General features: G+C 36.7%; 4 protein-coding genes across 11 annotated transcripts in view; 1 reads left to right on the top strand and 3 right to left on the bottom strand.

Moving 5' to 3' along the window:
• Positions 1–16411, top strand: part of Sap47 (Synapse-associated protein 47kD) — a 74380-nt gene that overhangs the window by 45792 nt on the left and 12177 nt on the right. The gene's annotated exons all lie outside the window — the stretch shown is intronic.
• On the bottom strand, positions 5–3111 carry LOC128678392 (uncharacterized). 2 transcript variants are annotated; one of them, XM_053759899.1, is made up of 4 exons: positions 2688–3111; positions 1158–1313; positions 741–887; positions 5–398 (listed from the first exon to the last, which is right to left on the bottom strand). In XM_053759899.1, exons 1-4 carry the CDS (start codon positions 2775–2777, stop codon positions 231–233), a joined length of 561 nt encoding a protein of 186 aa, XP_053615874.1. In that variant the 5' UTR covers positions 2778–3111; the 3' UTR covers positions 5–230. The 2 variants fall into 2 exon arrangements, with proteins under 2 accessions (XP_053615874.1, XP_064292660.1); XM_064436590.1 differs by lacking the exon at positions 2688–3111 and adding an exon at positions 2234–2303.
• Positions 3563–5841, bottom strand: LOC128678395 (uncharacterized). The gene is made up of 4 exons (XM_053759902.1): positions 5774–5841; positions 5165–5320; positions 4660–4806; positions 3563–4059 (listed from the first exon to the last, which is right to left on the bottom strand). Exons 1-4 carry the CDS (start codon positions 5837–5839, stop codon positions 4021–4023), a joined length of 408 nt encoding a protein of 135 aa, XP_053615877.1. The 5' UTR covers positions 5840–5841; the 3' UTR covers positions 3563–4020.
• Positions 8425–13814, bottom strand: LOC128678389 (organic cation transporter protein-like). The gene is made up of 6 exons (XM_053759889.2): positions 12972–13814; positions 11385–11551; positions 10525–10765; positions 9941–10193; positions 9332–9516; positions 8425–8710 (listed from the first exon to the last, which is right to left on the bottom strand). The coding sequence occupies exons 1-6, from the start codon at positions 13424–13426 to the stop codon at positions 8476–8478; spliced, it is 1536 nt and encodes a 511-aa protein (XP_053615864.1). The 5' UTR covers positions 13427–13814; the 3' UTR covers positions 8425–8475.

Below are 16411 nucleotides of genomic sequence, written 5' to 3'. Positions count from 1 at the left end.
AGGTATATAACAAAAAAGTTTCATTCAAATCCGTCCAGTACTTTCGGAGATTAACGTGATCATACATACAGACAGACAGATAAAAAATTCAAAAATATGTGTCCCTCTATTCATTTTATTTTCATTACTAAATGTACAGACAAAATATTTTTACTGTTTTATTATGTGTATATGTATAGACGTAACTGGTATGTAACTTAAGATTTGATCGTCTAAAATAAGAATGTATTTTAATTTTTCTTCTTATCCTGTTTAAACTTCAGGTGTATGTAGCCCGATGCAACAACTTCCTTGGTATATGTAGTTGTGACGTTGACATCAGCCCCGCCTTTCTCGAACGGCCAGCGGTTGGGGAAGTGTTGGGATTGGACCGTCATGTTCATCAGGCGATATTCACCCTGGAAAAGGGAGCAGATGTTACAGGACTATTTTACCATAGACTAAGATGACGTATTCTAATTCTCAGTCGTAACATCTTAAGATGGTATATCATCCTATGGTAATACGGCCTCTGTTAGCAGCTACGCTTTAAGATCATGATTAGGTTCAGATACATAAGAAACGTCTTTTTGATAATCAGCTAATTCAAGATCACACTTTTCTGGTCATGGGAATAGGTCTAGAATACGTAGCTTACTAAAGTAAAAAGATTAGTTGAGTCAAAGATGAGAATGCTATGTACGCATTTATTATTTTAACAAGACAATTAACGAATTTACATTGTTTTAAGCTATCTTTACCTTAGGTAAAGGACACACCACGCCCTTCAGGACAAACATTTGGCCAATCATGGGTTCCTTGTTGATAAAATCGCAAAATTTGTAGTGGAATTCGATGAACGACCGTCGGTACTCGTTGTGGAGGAACTCCGTTGTTACAATATGCACCTGATAATCACAAGCATATATTTTCTGTGTAATTAGGAGCTAGAAGATTTAAAGGTAAGGTGTAAATATATGGCGCCCGATTTAGCAGAAAATCGACATGCAAATTTATCTATTCTCGTTCTTAGTTCCCTTTCAATTCTCCAAGAAAACAATCGAGATTTGTATGTACTTATACAAATATATTGTGTCTTTGTTGAGTATTCTTTCCCTTTCAGTAGAAAAACTTATCGGACTGCAAATTCTTGGCTTTTGAGAATGTTAGATACCTACAGAGATATTGTTAGCCCAAGTATGTTTGATGCTCCCCCAAAGGTTGATATAGTATGAACCGCTTCTCGAATACCGTCTGATGTTGGCGTAGACCTCATCTACGAACTTGTTGTTTACGTATGTGATTTTCACAGACTCCGGAATAATATCTAAACACTGGAATATTAACAACAGATGAATCACACATCTTCACTCGCGCCATGGAAGTCGGCAGTAAACTTGGTTTAAAGTAAATTTTGATGTCATTTAGTGACGTATATCATTCTGAACCGAATGATGTTAATTTTTTTAATAACAAATTTCTCCACTCAAACATTTACTGAATAAGATCTTTGACCTCTCGTTCTCGTTTCTTTAGGTCTTGTTAGATACAATCTTTCCAACTATTTCTCCGTCTTCCTCGGAACTAAACTATAAACTAATCCTAAACCTTCCTTAGGAATCACACTATCTGTTAGTGAAAACCATACAAAATTCCGTTTGGTAGTTTTTTAGTTTATTGCATTCATACAGACAGACGCAACAGGGGACGGGGTTCTTCTTTTTATAATATACATGTAAGGATTTGAATTGAACATAAATTAGACCTAATTTATTCTTCAATAAATTATTGCAAGAAGAGACAATCTCTGAAGAATGGTGCATAAGTTCACTATACAGGACTGTATCCGTCGCTGTAACTCTTCTACATCTCTAAATTCAAATTCAAATCATTTATTCAGAAATTAGACCTTCACAGGCACTTTTTCTCGTCAATCTTTATATTTATAGTTATTTCTCACAAGCTACAAACTACTGGCATTTCGAAACGACCACTGCTGAGAAGAAATGCCGAAAGAAACTCATTTGAACAGTGTTGGTCCCTATCATGCCAGATTGGCTTACCGTTATTGTTTCTTACAATGTTTTTTTTTCTAATAATATATAAAATCTATAATCTATATCTAATCATAATCTATATAAAAAATCTATATCTAAAATCTATATCTATCCATATTAGTTAAGACTAATGATCCTCCTCTCATTTTATTAGTTCTTACAAAATGTGTTATTAGCATACAGCTTGTAAAACTTACTATTGCTCCAACAATGAATATGACAACGACATTAAATTTTAAAATTATCCCTAAAGACATGACTGCTACGAACAAGGATTTCGAATCAATGCAGTTTCAAAATTGAATCGTTAAATTGTCACGAAAGAATGTGCTGTAAAATTGTGTTTAAACTGTGCGTCCGGTTATGGGAGACAACAATACTAAATTGCCTTAAAATAATAATGTTATTGTTGTACCAATCAGGTCGTCACCAACCAGCCGCGGAATTATTTAATGAATGTTTTTTTTATTTGCTTTATTTTTGAAGGTCCTTCTTATGTGTCCCTACATAGGAAGGAATAAAACCTTCAAAAATAAACTTAAAGATTATAAATAAACTTATATCGTCTCCAAAACTAATAACACAGCAAACAATAGTAATACACAGTCCTATTTCTTGATAACTACATAAAATATCTATTATAATAAGTACATTTAATGTGAATATGAGTATTGTTTTCGTCAGCAACCGCGGAAGACAGGCGTCGTGGCTTATGCAACGACATATCTGAGTGGATACCATTGCCCCGGTCGTGTACCTTTTTTCTCAGGATGTGTATTTCCCTCTAAGGATATTTTTCTGCGTGTAGCTCGCGTCCTAAAATAGGACCACTCTTGGAACCAAAGTTTAGGGGATATTAAAGTATTGTCAGTTTATCGGCAACGGCAGAATTCCAAAAAGTGTTGACGTTTTGTCATGCGTTGAATACGAGATCTCTGACAATAATAAAGCCTTGTGTCAAAAATGATATTTATGTAAACTTATTTCATCTCAAGTCTAAAAATAATTTACTTATTCAAAAGAACGAATGTCATTGTATGTGAATGAATGAATTCACCATGTTGCATCCGATTTAATAATGCTGCAAAATTGTTTATAAACGGAGCTTGCTGTTCGAAGATAATATCGCTGCAATTTTGATTTTGTACACAAAATAATTTACATATCCAAATTTATGAATTAAATAAATTGTTATAGAACGAAACGGGCCGGCTTCGCTCCGATAAAGATATATTTTTTTAATTTCTTGTCTGTCTAGACGTATGACGTAGATGTAAGTAGGTACTAGACGAATTCTAATAAAACGTTTTTGTTATACAGTTATTAAGCCTGGGCTTTTACGACCCTCTTTGGGAATGCTATTTCTATTAAGCTGTGAGTAGAGAAAGCTCTCTCTCATCTGAGCGTTTTCCCGGTTTCTTCTGCAGCCATGACGGAACCACTGCGTATGTTGCCAGCAATGTCCTTTTCTAGATAAGGGTAACGTTTCATGGACAAAATTAACTCCTATAATTGAGGTTCTTTAATGTTAAAATACAGTGCGTGGGGAAAGTAATTAATGAAGAGTACTATAGTGAAGGTTACAATATACATATTTTTTTAGGTAGTACTGGTAGTCCTCCGTTGTTTCGACGTACGGCAACAGACAAATAATTAGTTTCTATTGACCAATTAATTCTGACATTGACTGTACTTTGTACAAAAACGCGTCAGGAAAGACCAGAAAAAGAAAAGCGAGTCAAATGGGTAAGGTCAACTGGGTCAAAACATGTGCGTCAGAAGGGAAGATCATTATATGATATTCCATGTGCCAGGAAGAACCAGGCCCTTAGGGGCATTCCGTTGGTGAAAGCGGCAATTAGTTCTTCTTCTCATGCTTAAAGAACCCATGGAGGTTGCCCTCGGCTACGGACTCCCCCGTGTCCGTGATGGCGATGGTGACGTCAAGACCTCCCTTCTCGAACGGCCATAAGTTGGGGAAGTTCTAAGACTGAACAGTCATGTTCATCAGCTTGTATTGTCCCTGGAAGGAGCGAATTGTTAGGACGTCCAGCACTATGGAACACTCGATAGAGGCCAAAGACAGAGCGATCAAATGTGATATACTGGTCGAATTCTTTTTGATTACCCATTCAGACTCGACATGCAGTTAGTTTTGTATTAAGAGCTCGATGGAGCGCAATCAGTGGCAGGAAAACAACTTTAGCAATATTTGATGGGTTCACTTTGTATCTAAGGGCTTATCTAGCCATAATTTCGGCGACTGTGGTGCTGTCCAGTCATTACGTTCCCCAACTGTTCCACGTCCAAAAGCGAGCGATAACACTGGCCACACAGTGGTCTCACGTTATATAAATGATCATAATTACTCCACAAGGGGATTGGATGGTAACCAACACTAGTGTTCACTCTCGATTAGATGAATATATTAGTATCTAAATGAAAGTTTAGAACGAAACGTGGGACCTTCCAACCACCTTGTTTCTTTACGGTGCTACTTTTGCCGACATTGCTTTAAAGAAAGAAAATGACAAAGCCACCCACCACATCAACACTAAAATGGTGATAACCACAAACCATAAGGTGAGCCGCACGTCTGTTTAAAAAAAAAAAGTAGGTTTACCTTAGGTAAAGGACACACGACTCCCTTCTTGACGAGCATTTGACCAAACATGGGCTCATGGTTGATCAGATCACACAGCTTGTAGTGGAACTCGATGAAAGACCTTCTGTACTCGTTGTGGAGAAACTCCGTTACAATCACATGTATCTGGTTATGATAACAACTTTCCATGACAAAGCCTTAAACCTTCGGTTTATTCCTCATTTCATCATCATCATGGGGTGCCATCTTCGAATTGTTTGGAGGTCAGCATACGGAAACCCTCGCGGCTTTGAATTTCTAAGACTGATTCTTGAAGGCAAACTCCCTGGCAAAACACCTCCTGGCCGCCCTCGACGAAAGTGGTTTGATGACATAAAGGATTGGACCGGACTTAGATACAACCAACTGCAAATAGCGGCCCAAAGCCGTGAGGGTTTCCGTATTCCTCATTTGCATCAAAATAAATCTAATCCAGTTTTTTTTAAATACACACGAGTAAATATTAAAATTGATGAATACTCACAGTAATATTATTAGCCCACGTGTGGTTGATAGTGCCCCAGATGTTAATGTAATAATCACCATTACGCCTGTAGTGTCTGATGTTGGCATTTCCCTCCTTAATATATTTATCATTCGCGTATGTTACTTTCAACTGTTGAAAAATCATCTTTAGGCTCTGTAAACAATACGTAATGGATAACTAGGTGCGCCTCGGGGCTTCGCTCCCGTGGGAATTTCGGGATAAAAAGTACCCCATGTGTTATTCCAGGTTATATTCTACCCGTGTGCCAAATTTCATAACAATCCGTCCAATAGGTTTCGCGTGAAAAAGGAACTAACGTATCCACACACGTACAATACATATATCCTCACAAACTTTCGCATTTATATTATTAGTACGATGATTTTACGAAAATAAGATTTTAAACCCCTGACTATAGGAGAAGATATAAATTAAATGTATCTGTGTATCTGTGTGTCTGTATAATTTCTGTCTGGGGCATCGTAGCAGTCAAACGGATGGTCTGAATAAAGAAATTTTATTATTATTATTATCAATAACATTTAATAAACAAAAAAATTAACCAAACAACGCAACCACTGTATGTATACCTTTATAAATACTTACATTCACCTCATAAAATATTAAAATTATTAAAATAATAACTAATGTCGCCTTCAAGCACGAAGCCATGACCACTGCTTGTGTAGAATATATTTAGATGGCTTGAAACTAGAACGTGATTTATAAGTTCATGTCATTATCATAAACAAATAATAGCACACATAACAATATAAACATTAAGAGCAAAATAAATTAGATTTTTCCATATTGCATGGACATTTGTAATAGTGTACAGTCCATGTGGCAAATAAACATAACTTAGATCATTACACCTTTTGACATCATTAAAATTTATGTTATTTGTTTATTGAAGTGAAAATTTCTCTAGCGGCGTTGTGCACTTTTTGTAACGGACAAAAAATGTTAAACTCGCCTCAGGACACGTGACCTGAGGGCGAAGATACAGCGAACCAATCACATTACACCTTTTGACATCATTAAAATGTATATTATTTATTTATTGAAGTGAAAATTTCTCTAGCGGCGTTGTGCACTTTTTGTAACGGACAAAAAATGTTAAACTCGCCTCAGGACACGTGACCTGAGGGCGAAGATACAGCGAACCAATCACATTACACCTTTTGACATCATTAAAATGTATGTTATTTATTTATTGAAGTGAAAATTTCTTTAGCGGCGTTGTGCACTTTTTGTAACGGACAAAAAATGTTAAACTCGCCTCAGGACACGTGACCTGAGGGCGAAGATACAGCGAACCAATCACATTACACCTTTTTACATCATTAAAATGTATGTTATTTATTTATTGAAGTGAAAATTTCTCTAGCGGCGTTGTGCACTTTTTGTAACGGACAAAAAATGTTAAACTCGCCTCAGGACACGTGACCTGAGGGCGAAGATACAGCGAACCAATCACATTACACCTTTTGACATCATTAAAATGTATGTTATTTATTTATTGAAGTGAAAATTTCTCTAGCGGCGTTGTGCACTTTTTGTAACGGACAAAAAATGTTAAACTCGCCTCAGGACACGTGACCTGAGGGCGAAGATACAGCGAACCAATCACATTGCCCCATTGTGACGCAACGACAACCACACCGCAATGTGATTGGTTCGCTGCGTCACACGTCGAATCGATTCGATGGTGAGAAGTGAAAGTGCAAACTCACACTTCGCCCTCTGATCGAAAATTCGTAACACGTCAAAAATGCACAACGTTCATATTCAAGTTTTCACTTCTGCCGGCACTCGCGGAGCGCACCCCGTTTATTTACGCTGCGGGTTGAGCTGAGTCACCTGGTGATCATGGGACAGAACAGTTATAGTAGGAGTATTTATTATTTATTTATAGTTTACGTACAAAATGTATCACCCGTAGCTTAAGATAATGAATTGCGCGCAAGCGTGTAAGCAATTTGTTCTATGCAGCCTTTTGGGAAATTGAGACGAGAACATAAATATAAGAACGGTTATGTGACTTTCCACACAATTTGCGAAATGTTCATTAATTTGCATTTAGCACAAGGGTGCGGAAACTGGGTCACATGTAATTTATTATAGTATTACAAAGGCAACCGACGGCGGTTAATTTATTATAATAGGTAAAACTGTTAATTTATTATAATGGCAATTTCACAGGATTTTCACAAATCTTTATTGGGATCGTTTTTGTATAGCAATCAAAATTGAAGGACATACTATGCTGAGCCACGGTAAAGGTCTATAAATAAGAAACACTTATTACATACACTAGCGGCTAATTATACGCCTAAGCCTTCCTCTGGAATAACACTATCTATTGGTGAAAACCGCATGAAAATCCATGATGCAGTTTTTGAGTTTATTGCGAACGGGCAGTGGACTTTGTTTTATAATGTGTATAAGTATACACGTGTATAGCAGAGTATTTTGTCAAGAATTCATTGGGTTTAATATCTTTATATAGTATATAATAGTTCTCGATAAGGTTGCGTTGTTTAATTGTAATTAGTAATATTTGGCTGCCTAATAATTTAAAATATTTGGCTTTTACTCTCTTACTAATTCTCTCTCTTTAACAATTTTGACGCCTTACCAAAACTGGCCCAACAGGCCACGCGAACGAAGTCACGGGGATCAGGTAGTAAGTAATATTTGATCAAGGGAGTATAGGACACGTGCAATGCAATGTTACCGTTTCAAAGGTATGTCCCACACATGTATATAAAAACGCAGTTATGTATTTACTTCCCGATGTACCTACATAACTAACGACAGTGACTTGTATATAGTTACCATCGTATTAAAAAATGAAATTCGATCCTCGCTATTTTTCACTCGTATAAATTAGTAAAGCAGTTAGATATTCAGTCATCTTGTGTGTATATATGTTTATTACTCTTCCACGCAAAATCTACTGGACCGATTGTTATTATATTTGGTACACGGGTAGAATATAACCTGGGATAACACAAAGGGTATTTTTTATCCTGAATCACGGGAGCGAAGCCCCGGGGCGCAGCTTGCTGCAATGCAGTCAGGTGGATCTCGCCCTGAACCATAGGTATTTTACCAACATATGAATATGTATAGCCTGTTGTCTCAAAGGTCAATTTTGGCCTAGGTGTCAATTTGATGAGTCAAGCCAATCCAGTACGATACAAGTTTGTTAAGTGTTATTCATTACAAATCATCAGCAATAAATACTACAATTAAGAAGATAAACTAATATAATTTAAATTTAAACTACATGGCACAAAATGTCAGCATTCATTCAAGTGATCAGTCAGCTTCTTGCCCCTGGTCTCTGGTAAAAACCACACGGCTGTTGCAGCTATCAAGGGCGCAATTGCGAACACAGTTGGAGCTATCCAAAAGGCCCCGCTGGCCCCGGCCACGAACGGGGCCAGCATTGACCCCACTCTGGACATGGTGGATGAGGCGCCCACCGCCATGTTGCGAACTACTGTCGGAAACAACTCGGATGTGAACGTGTACCTGAAACAGATTATTTATTGAGAAGTTTATTTGCATCAACTGAGACACATACAAATAATTAAAAGTTGGGACATGCTAGATAGAGATAACAATAATAAGATTGTTTCTGTGACGTAAACATGTGCAGCAGTGACACAAATTGGAGACAACTCAGTGGTGGAATTGCTCAAGGAGCATACACTGATTTTCAGTCATCACCATAAAAGGACATCTTGAGAGTAGCAGATTTTATGAATTTGTCGAAGTAAAACGCGGGGAACTCGGCGAAATGGTTCCAGAGTTAGAGGACCGTTACCCGTCTGATTATGCTAGCGTCCCCAATCAGGAAATGATGACATTCGTGACCAGGTCACGATACCCGTTGGCCAATATTTGTACCTGTGATCACAAACATTTGTCTATGGTTCTAGGTGTGTTGTGCCCGTTTTTGTTTTAATGTGCACCGGACCCGCCATACACGCTTTGTGCTTAGTGTGAGCCACATTAATGTCAGCGTTGTGTATTTAAAAAAATCATCAATGAATACAGTTGAGTTAGTTTCCCATAACACAATTCTCGAACTTACTTTGGGGCTAAATTTATCTGTGTGATTTGTCCATATATTTATATTTATGTACTTACAAAACGCTGTATCCCCCAGCTGCACAACTGACAGCCGTCGCTCCAACCACCAGTTTTATGTAGAAGTAGTCATCGGGCAAGACCAGCAGACCATTGGAGATGGCGCAGACGATGAAAAAGCCTATCGCAGTGTACCGCCGTCCGTATCGCTTGTAGAGTATTCCAGCTATTATCAGTCCGGGAATCTGGAAATTGATTGATTTACATTATCGTTAATTGCAGAGAAGTAAGCTGATACAATGAATAAAGTCCTGCGTTACGTGATGTGATGTGATGCGAAATATTAAGTGGATGGACGTATTTGTATGTCCTATATATCTTCAGCAGTTTTAGTCTGTTAATTGTACAGTCCACAGCAAATAAACCTAGCCAAGTTCATTGCACCTTTTGCCATCATTAAAATTTGTTTTATTCATTTATCTACCCTGCGAGTTGAGCTGAGACAACTGGTGATCATGGCACAGAACAGAAGACTGTGGCATTATCTCGTTTCTTAGACGTATTTGTATGTCCGTGCCCTATATAGTTTTAGTCTGTTAACTACCACTATCAATCATTTGGTGTTTTTATCGGTCTGTCTACATTCTAGTTACCTATTAAAAAAGTTACCTGTAATGCCCCAGCCAATACAATAGACAAAAATGTATTAGAGCTAGTCTGTCCTATATACTGATTCCCGCCATAAAAACTCAGTCCTAGTATGAACCAGACCAAACACGAGCACAAATTCCTCATCCTCAATGATGGAATCCTGATGAGGTCCAGATACGTAGCTTTGCTGGCTGACTTCTCCTGTCTGGATTTGGATTCATCCGATATCTCCTTTGCTATTTGGAGCATGTTTTCTGTTGGTAAGTTGTTTCTGAAATAAATTGAAGAAGTTGTCGTTTATAACGTAAGCTTTTTTCATAGACAAAGACAAAGACAAAGATTACTTATTTGCAAAAACATACGTTAACATTTTTTTTACAATGTGGTGTTAAAAGAAAAACTTAATCTTTTCATGATACCCTTATTTATTATCTGTTTCTAATTCTGTAATAACTAGTTAGCATTAATATTGCATACAATTTTGCTCTGGAATATGTAGTCGTATTGGGTGATTTTTTTATGTTTCAGAGCGTATAATCTAATTTTACATCGAACTATATGTCGAACTTTGCGTTCAGGAGACGTGAAAATAAAATTCTTACATTCTGGCTGCCTTCTTCATGACTTTGCTGGCCTCCTCCAGCTTTCCAACCGAGATGAGCCACTTCGGCGTCTCCGGTATGACGAAGATGTATGTCACGAATATCAGCTGCGTTATCCCTAACCCCAGGGTGAACTGGTCCCAGCTCCTCAGGTAGTAAGAGTACACTGGCATCACCATCTCACCTAATGATATCGGTATTTGATACAGGCCCGTCATCAGTTCCCGTTTCCCTGGTCCAGCTGTAATCAAGACAGTAATATTGTAGTTGACGACCTCGGTGGCGCAGTGGTAAAGTTCTTGCCACTGAACCGAGAGGTCCCGGGTTCGATACCCGGTCGAGTCATGATGGAAAACGATCTTTTTCTGATTGGCCCGGGTCTTGGATGTTTATCTATATATGTATTTGTTATAAAATATAGTACCGTTGAGTTAGCATCCCATAACACAAGTTTCGAACTTACTTTGGGGCCTAGCTCAATCTGTGTGGTTTGTCCTAATATATTTATTATTATTTAATTGTCAAATAGCAAACTATATACATAGTAATTTCTTTATCAATTTTGGAGATTTTAGCACCAATCAGTACTACTTCGTCATCAACTATAAACGTTTCACTATTGAGAAAAGTTGCGTTATTTTTTTTCGCATCTGTTGCATCTTTCTCTTGGCTTTTCTGCCAATTGTTTTTAAACACGTCACACATTTTTAAAGTCCACTCGACAATATGTTTTTCTTAATACCTGCCTTTATGTATTTTGCGTATATATTATTTATTTAAGCCTTGGAAAAAAATAAAACAATACAATTTTTATAAGTATTGTAGCATTATTTAAATAATCAAAATTGTTTATCAGTTACCTATTTCAAGAATGATGACAAAGGAGACCACCATGAGTCCCGCCGTGGATGTTCCAATGATGAATCTGACCACAGTGAAGGTCCAGTAGTCGGGAGAGAAGGGGATGATCATGCCGCACACCATCTGTGTCATGGCGGCCATGATGATGGCCGGCCGACGGCCGCATCTGGAAATTGTTTTAAATATCATTAAGATGTGGCCGACGCATGCGTTCATGTGTCTGTTGCAGCTGGCGAAACGTGCCTAAATACATATTTATCCATAATTAATGTTTAACATAATTCCATTTTTGACGGAAGCTTTTATTGGTGTCACGGGGATCTGGTTTCATTTAACACGTGACACAATCATGGCTTTGTAATTCCATCGTTGGGAGCCGATCCAGGGCGCACCGTTAAGTCATGCTTATAGTAGTAATGCTTTGTCCAATGGGAATTGGAGCGACGTGAAAAATTTTAACTCTGACTGATATCGAAACTGGGTCACAATTAACCTGATAGATTTGATCCACAGTGACATAAACAGTTAAGTTAAATAAATGTTTTTGATAAAACCAAACGTGTCGCCGCGACATGATGTTGACTTTTGCACTTTGGCTTCACTCTCGTGGAGTGAGTTGCATGGAAAATTACATACGACTCTTGGTGTTTTTTTAGGGTTCCGTATTTATTTCATTTTGACTAAAGTGTAGAAATTGTGAAGCAAACTAGACTCGTCTTGGTAACATTTTCATGTAAAAATATTTAGCACTTACGTATACCGTAAATAAATAAAAAAGTTACCTGTAATGCCCCAGCCAAAACCATAGACAAAAATGTATTAGAGCTAGTCTGTCCTATATACTGATTCCCGCCATAAAAACTCAATCCTAGTATGAACCAAATGGCTAAAATGGAACCCTTATAGATTCGTCATGTCTGTCTGTCCGTCCGTCCGTATGTCACAGCTACTTTTCTCCGAAACTATAAGTACTATACTATTGAAACTTAGTAAGTAGATGTATTCTGTGAACCGCATTAAGATTTTACACATAAATAGAACAAAAAATAACAAATTTTAGGGGTTAGAAATACTTAGAACTGAAACTCATTGTTTTTTCAAACCCATACGTGTAGGTTATATATGGATAGGTCTTTAAAAATGATGTCGAGGTTTCTAATATATTTTGTTTTCTAAACTGAATAGTTTGCGAGAGAGACACGAGGGGGGGACACATTTAACCACATTGGAAGTGGTTGTAAATGTGTCCCCCCCTGTACCTTATAAAATAAGAGAATGATAAAACTCAAAAAATATGTGATTTACATTACTATGTAAACTTCCACCGAAAATTGGTTCTAACGAGATTTAGTAAGTAGGTTTTTTTATGCGTCATAATTTATCTTTCATTCAATCAACGCAAATATAAAAACTTGTTTGTTATGTTACTTGCTGATACGGAACCCTTCATGGGCGAGTCCGACTCGCACTTGGCTGCTCTTATTAAGTTTACGGGCTAAACTGGGTACATTTGTTTCAATTATTTATCTTGTATCTATCATTGTTGAATTTTATTAACAATACCTATATAATTTAAATAACAATACCTATCAGAAATGAATCCATATGCGGCGCTTCCAACTAACACACCGAACATACACATCATTTGGTTAAAATTCGCCAACCAAGCTCTCCCACAGATCAGGTCCCACTCCGAAATTATAGTATTCTCGAACTCCGAGTAATATTCATAATTACTACAATTTTTATAACAAGTTGAGTTCATTACTTTCTCGTTCAATGCGTCCGTACACCAAAACGTTGTCTTTGGCGCTAGGTATATGATGGATATCTGTTGCCACACGGCTGACATTTTCGTTGGAATCGATGCAAATATAAGTATTAGTATCTGCCATTTCCCTATATCTCCAATTGCTGCTGCCATTTTGTCTGGAGGAGATTTTTCACTGTATTCTTCAGTTTTTGTTTCCATTTTTTCCGTTTCTCCTGCTTCTTGATCAAGCCAGTGATCACTAATGCTTTTCATGCAAATTTCGTTCATTAATTTGCCGCTAATGGCAAATTTCTTGTAAATAATTTTAATAAAGCTTAATTTTTTTTTAATTGCTTAATTTAAAAAAAAAATAGCTTCAAATCAATTTTCGTTTTAATTACCAAATATTACTGAATTTTTGACACATATATCTGATAAACAATCCAAATACTCGTTTTACAACTAATCACAATGCACAGACCGTAAAATATCGTAATAACTGTATGTAATGCTAATATCATATCACTTTTATCTTGTTTGATTGCATATTTTTGTACTTTTTCATATTTTAATTTAGATATGTTTTACATGATTTCTGAGGATGTTAGAAACCTGTGTTATTTATATACGTAAATATTAACTGTCTGCAGTAATGAGATACACATTTCAACTGAGAAGTGCTGATAAGTTATCTCGGAGTAGTCGAAATAAATGATATTGTAAACACTTGTTATAAAAACGTTTCAAGCGTGAATCGATATAATTAATTAGAGAGTTCCGTACGAACGAACTAATGAACGAACATCCAGAGTTTTCCCTCTCAAATTCAAATTCAAAATTCTTTATTCAATTTAGGATGATATACATCACTTATTGACGTCAAAAAATTACTTAAACTAAGTCTACTGCCGGCTTCCAAAGCGCAGGTGAAGAAAAAGCGGCGCAACAAACTTCACCGCAGCCTTTTCTCCAAGGACGTCAATTAACAAATATAGGTCTTACGTCTATGGTCCTCTGGCTTGTGTTACTTGTTGTATTAGGTTGATTTTTTTAAAGGTATTAATTAATACATACACCTAAAAATGTTAAATGAAAATATGTTAAACACAAAATCTATACGACTGAATATACTCGTATGTATTTCTGAAACGTTATTCTACATTTTTGTCGTTATAAATATCTAGTAGCGGTTGCACACGATTTCGTCCGTCTAGTGCTGCATTTCAATCAAAATCAATCCAATAATTTTTAAGTTTGGGCCGTGTAAACAACATACAATTATTTTCTCTTAAAATATTATTATGAGTAGTAATTTTTTTTTCTACAATCAGGGTATCAAATTGATAGTCTTATCTTCTAAAAAAAAAACTCTTAATTCTGAAAAGTTACAGAAAAAAATCTCCTTTCAGTGGACGTGCAGGCGGTTTTTTTTAAATAATTAATTCCTTGTTTAAGGTTGTAAAACGGTATCTTCTGTGAAGATTACTATTTTGTATGCACAATAGACATTGTAAACTCTGATTACTGCAGATTATATCTCGTGCACGACCTGAGGTAGCACGATAATATTTATTTTATTGCGATACTAGCAGTTGCCTGCAGCTTCGCCGGCAAAATGTGTCTGCGTTTGTCATGCTAATTTTTACCCCGTCTTGTCTTTGGGGGGTAAAAAGGTATTCATAGACTGCAGTGTTTGCTTACCATCAGACATTTTGTTTGGTCGCTATGGTATACAATATTTGAACTCGGGTCTTTAACTAGTTGTTCGCCGCGAACTAAGATCACGCGAGCACAATTTTTTTCTTACAAAATTGTGAATACTTCAAATACGACTGAAACCGATTTTGATGCCCACGAACTTAAAATTTCTAATGACAGTTTCTACATACCTTTTAAATTTCATCAAAATCAGACCAACGGTTCGAAAGTTATATATATCGCGTTGCAAACGTACTTCACTTTATCAGTTTTCTCCGCTGTTACACACGCTGTCACATTTAAAATAACCGTTATAAAGTTCGAGCGCCCGCATCGATCGACCTAACTTTTTCGTTTGTAAATTTACTTAAAACCATTGAAAACAATTGGAGAAAATTGACGAAGTGAGCTTCGATTGCGTGAGAGTGGGAGAGACCAGCAGTGGTCGTTCCGAAATGCTAGTAGTTTATAGCTTTGGTCAATATCATTTCATTTAGAATATGACGTGATAAAGTACCTGTGAAGGCCTAATTTCTGAATAAATGATTTGATTTTGATTTTGAGAATCGGGCTCCTGGACACTGGTTAAACGTTCGCCACTGATCGAAACAGGGAGATTGGAGCCAGTGGCTGTATTCTCCTTGGATCGAAGGGACCTAGGTGCCTTCGCTCAAATAATTTCTGTTCGCTACAATAATCTAGGTCGAGTAAGATATAAATGGGAATACCGATTATCAAATTCAACGCACCTTCGCAGTCAGATTTGGCTAAAATCCAAGGAGTTTTGACCTACTTCGCTGTTAAGATCCGGGACGTGGTTGTTAGGTAACAATGCATTTGGTGCAATGCACCGTTGAAAAGTATACATACCTAAAGAAACGACTCGCCCCGGCTTCGCACTGTGTGCAATATTATGCATGTCATTCTACTCAATCGGCTCTATTCCCGTCCATAAAGGGTATGAGGTGGAGACCACTGCGGGATCCCTTTTTTTCGCATACATTTTTTATCTTAATTTAATTTAGCATAACGAGTTACGCATAAATTTTTTTGACATAATAATATTTTGACATACTTGGTTTTTGGTATACCTATTCAATAAGCATAATTATAGTTTAGGCTAATGTATTTTACCGTACCGGGGTGGCCCTTGGGCCAACCATAAGCCGCCAATATGCTTTAGAATATTATGTTTAAAAATTGTTATGCTTATGATAGGTATGCGTAATAAAATTGTTCCTAAAACATTATGCCAAATTAATATTATTATGATAAGTAAAAGTATGCCAAATTATGACATAAAATTGTGTGCATAAAAATAAGGAACCGATGACTGTACTTGCCATTTTGAATTGACGATTAGGTTTGTAACGTTTCGTATCATTTTCTGGCGTATCTTATAAAGTAAATTTTCGTTTGTATTTTTGGCAAATGTTGTTCCAGCTGTCACTTGGTGTTTATATATTACAGTAAACAACAAATTAATGTACCTAATATAAGTTTTATAATGTAACTATTAACAACGGCTTTGGATAAGGGATTGCAACAACTGGCGAGTAGTAGAAGTGGTTTGAA

This window comes from Plodia interpunctella, chromosome 19, assembly GCF_027563975.2.
Source record: "Plodia interpunctella isolate USDA-ARS_2022_Savannah chromosome 19, ilPloInte3.2, whole genome shotgun sequence".
NCBI lineage: Eukaryota > Metazoa > Arthropoda > Insecta > Lepidoptera > Pyralidae > Plodia > Plodia interpunctella.
The sequence above is the reverse complement of the archived record's forward strand: the minus strand, read 5'-3'. Positions and strand labels throughout refer to the sequence as shown.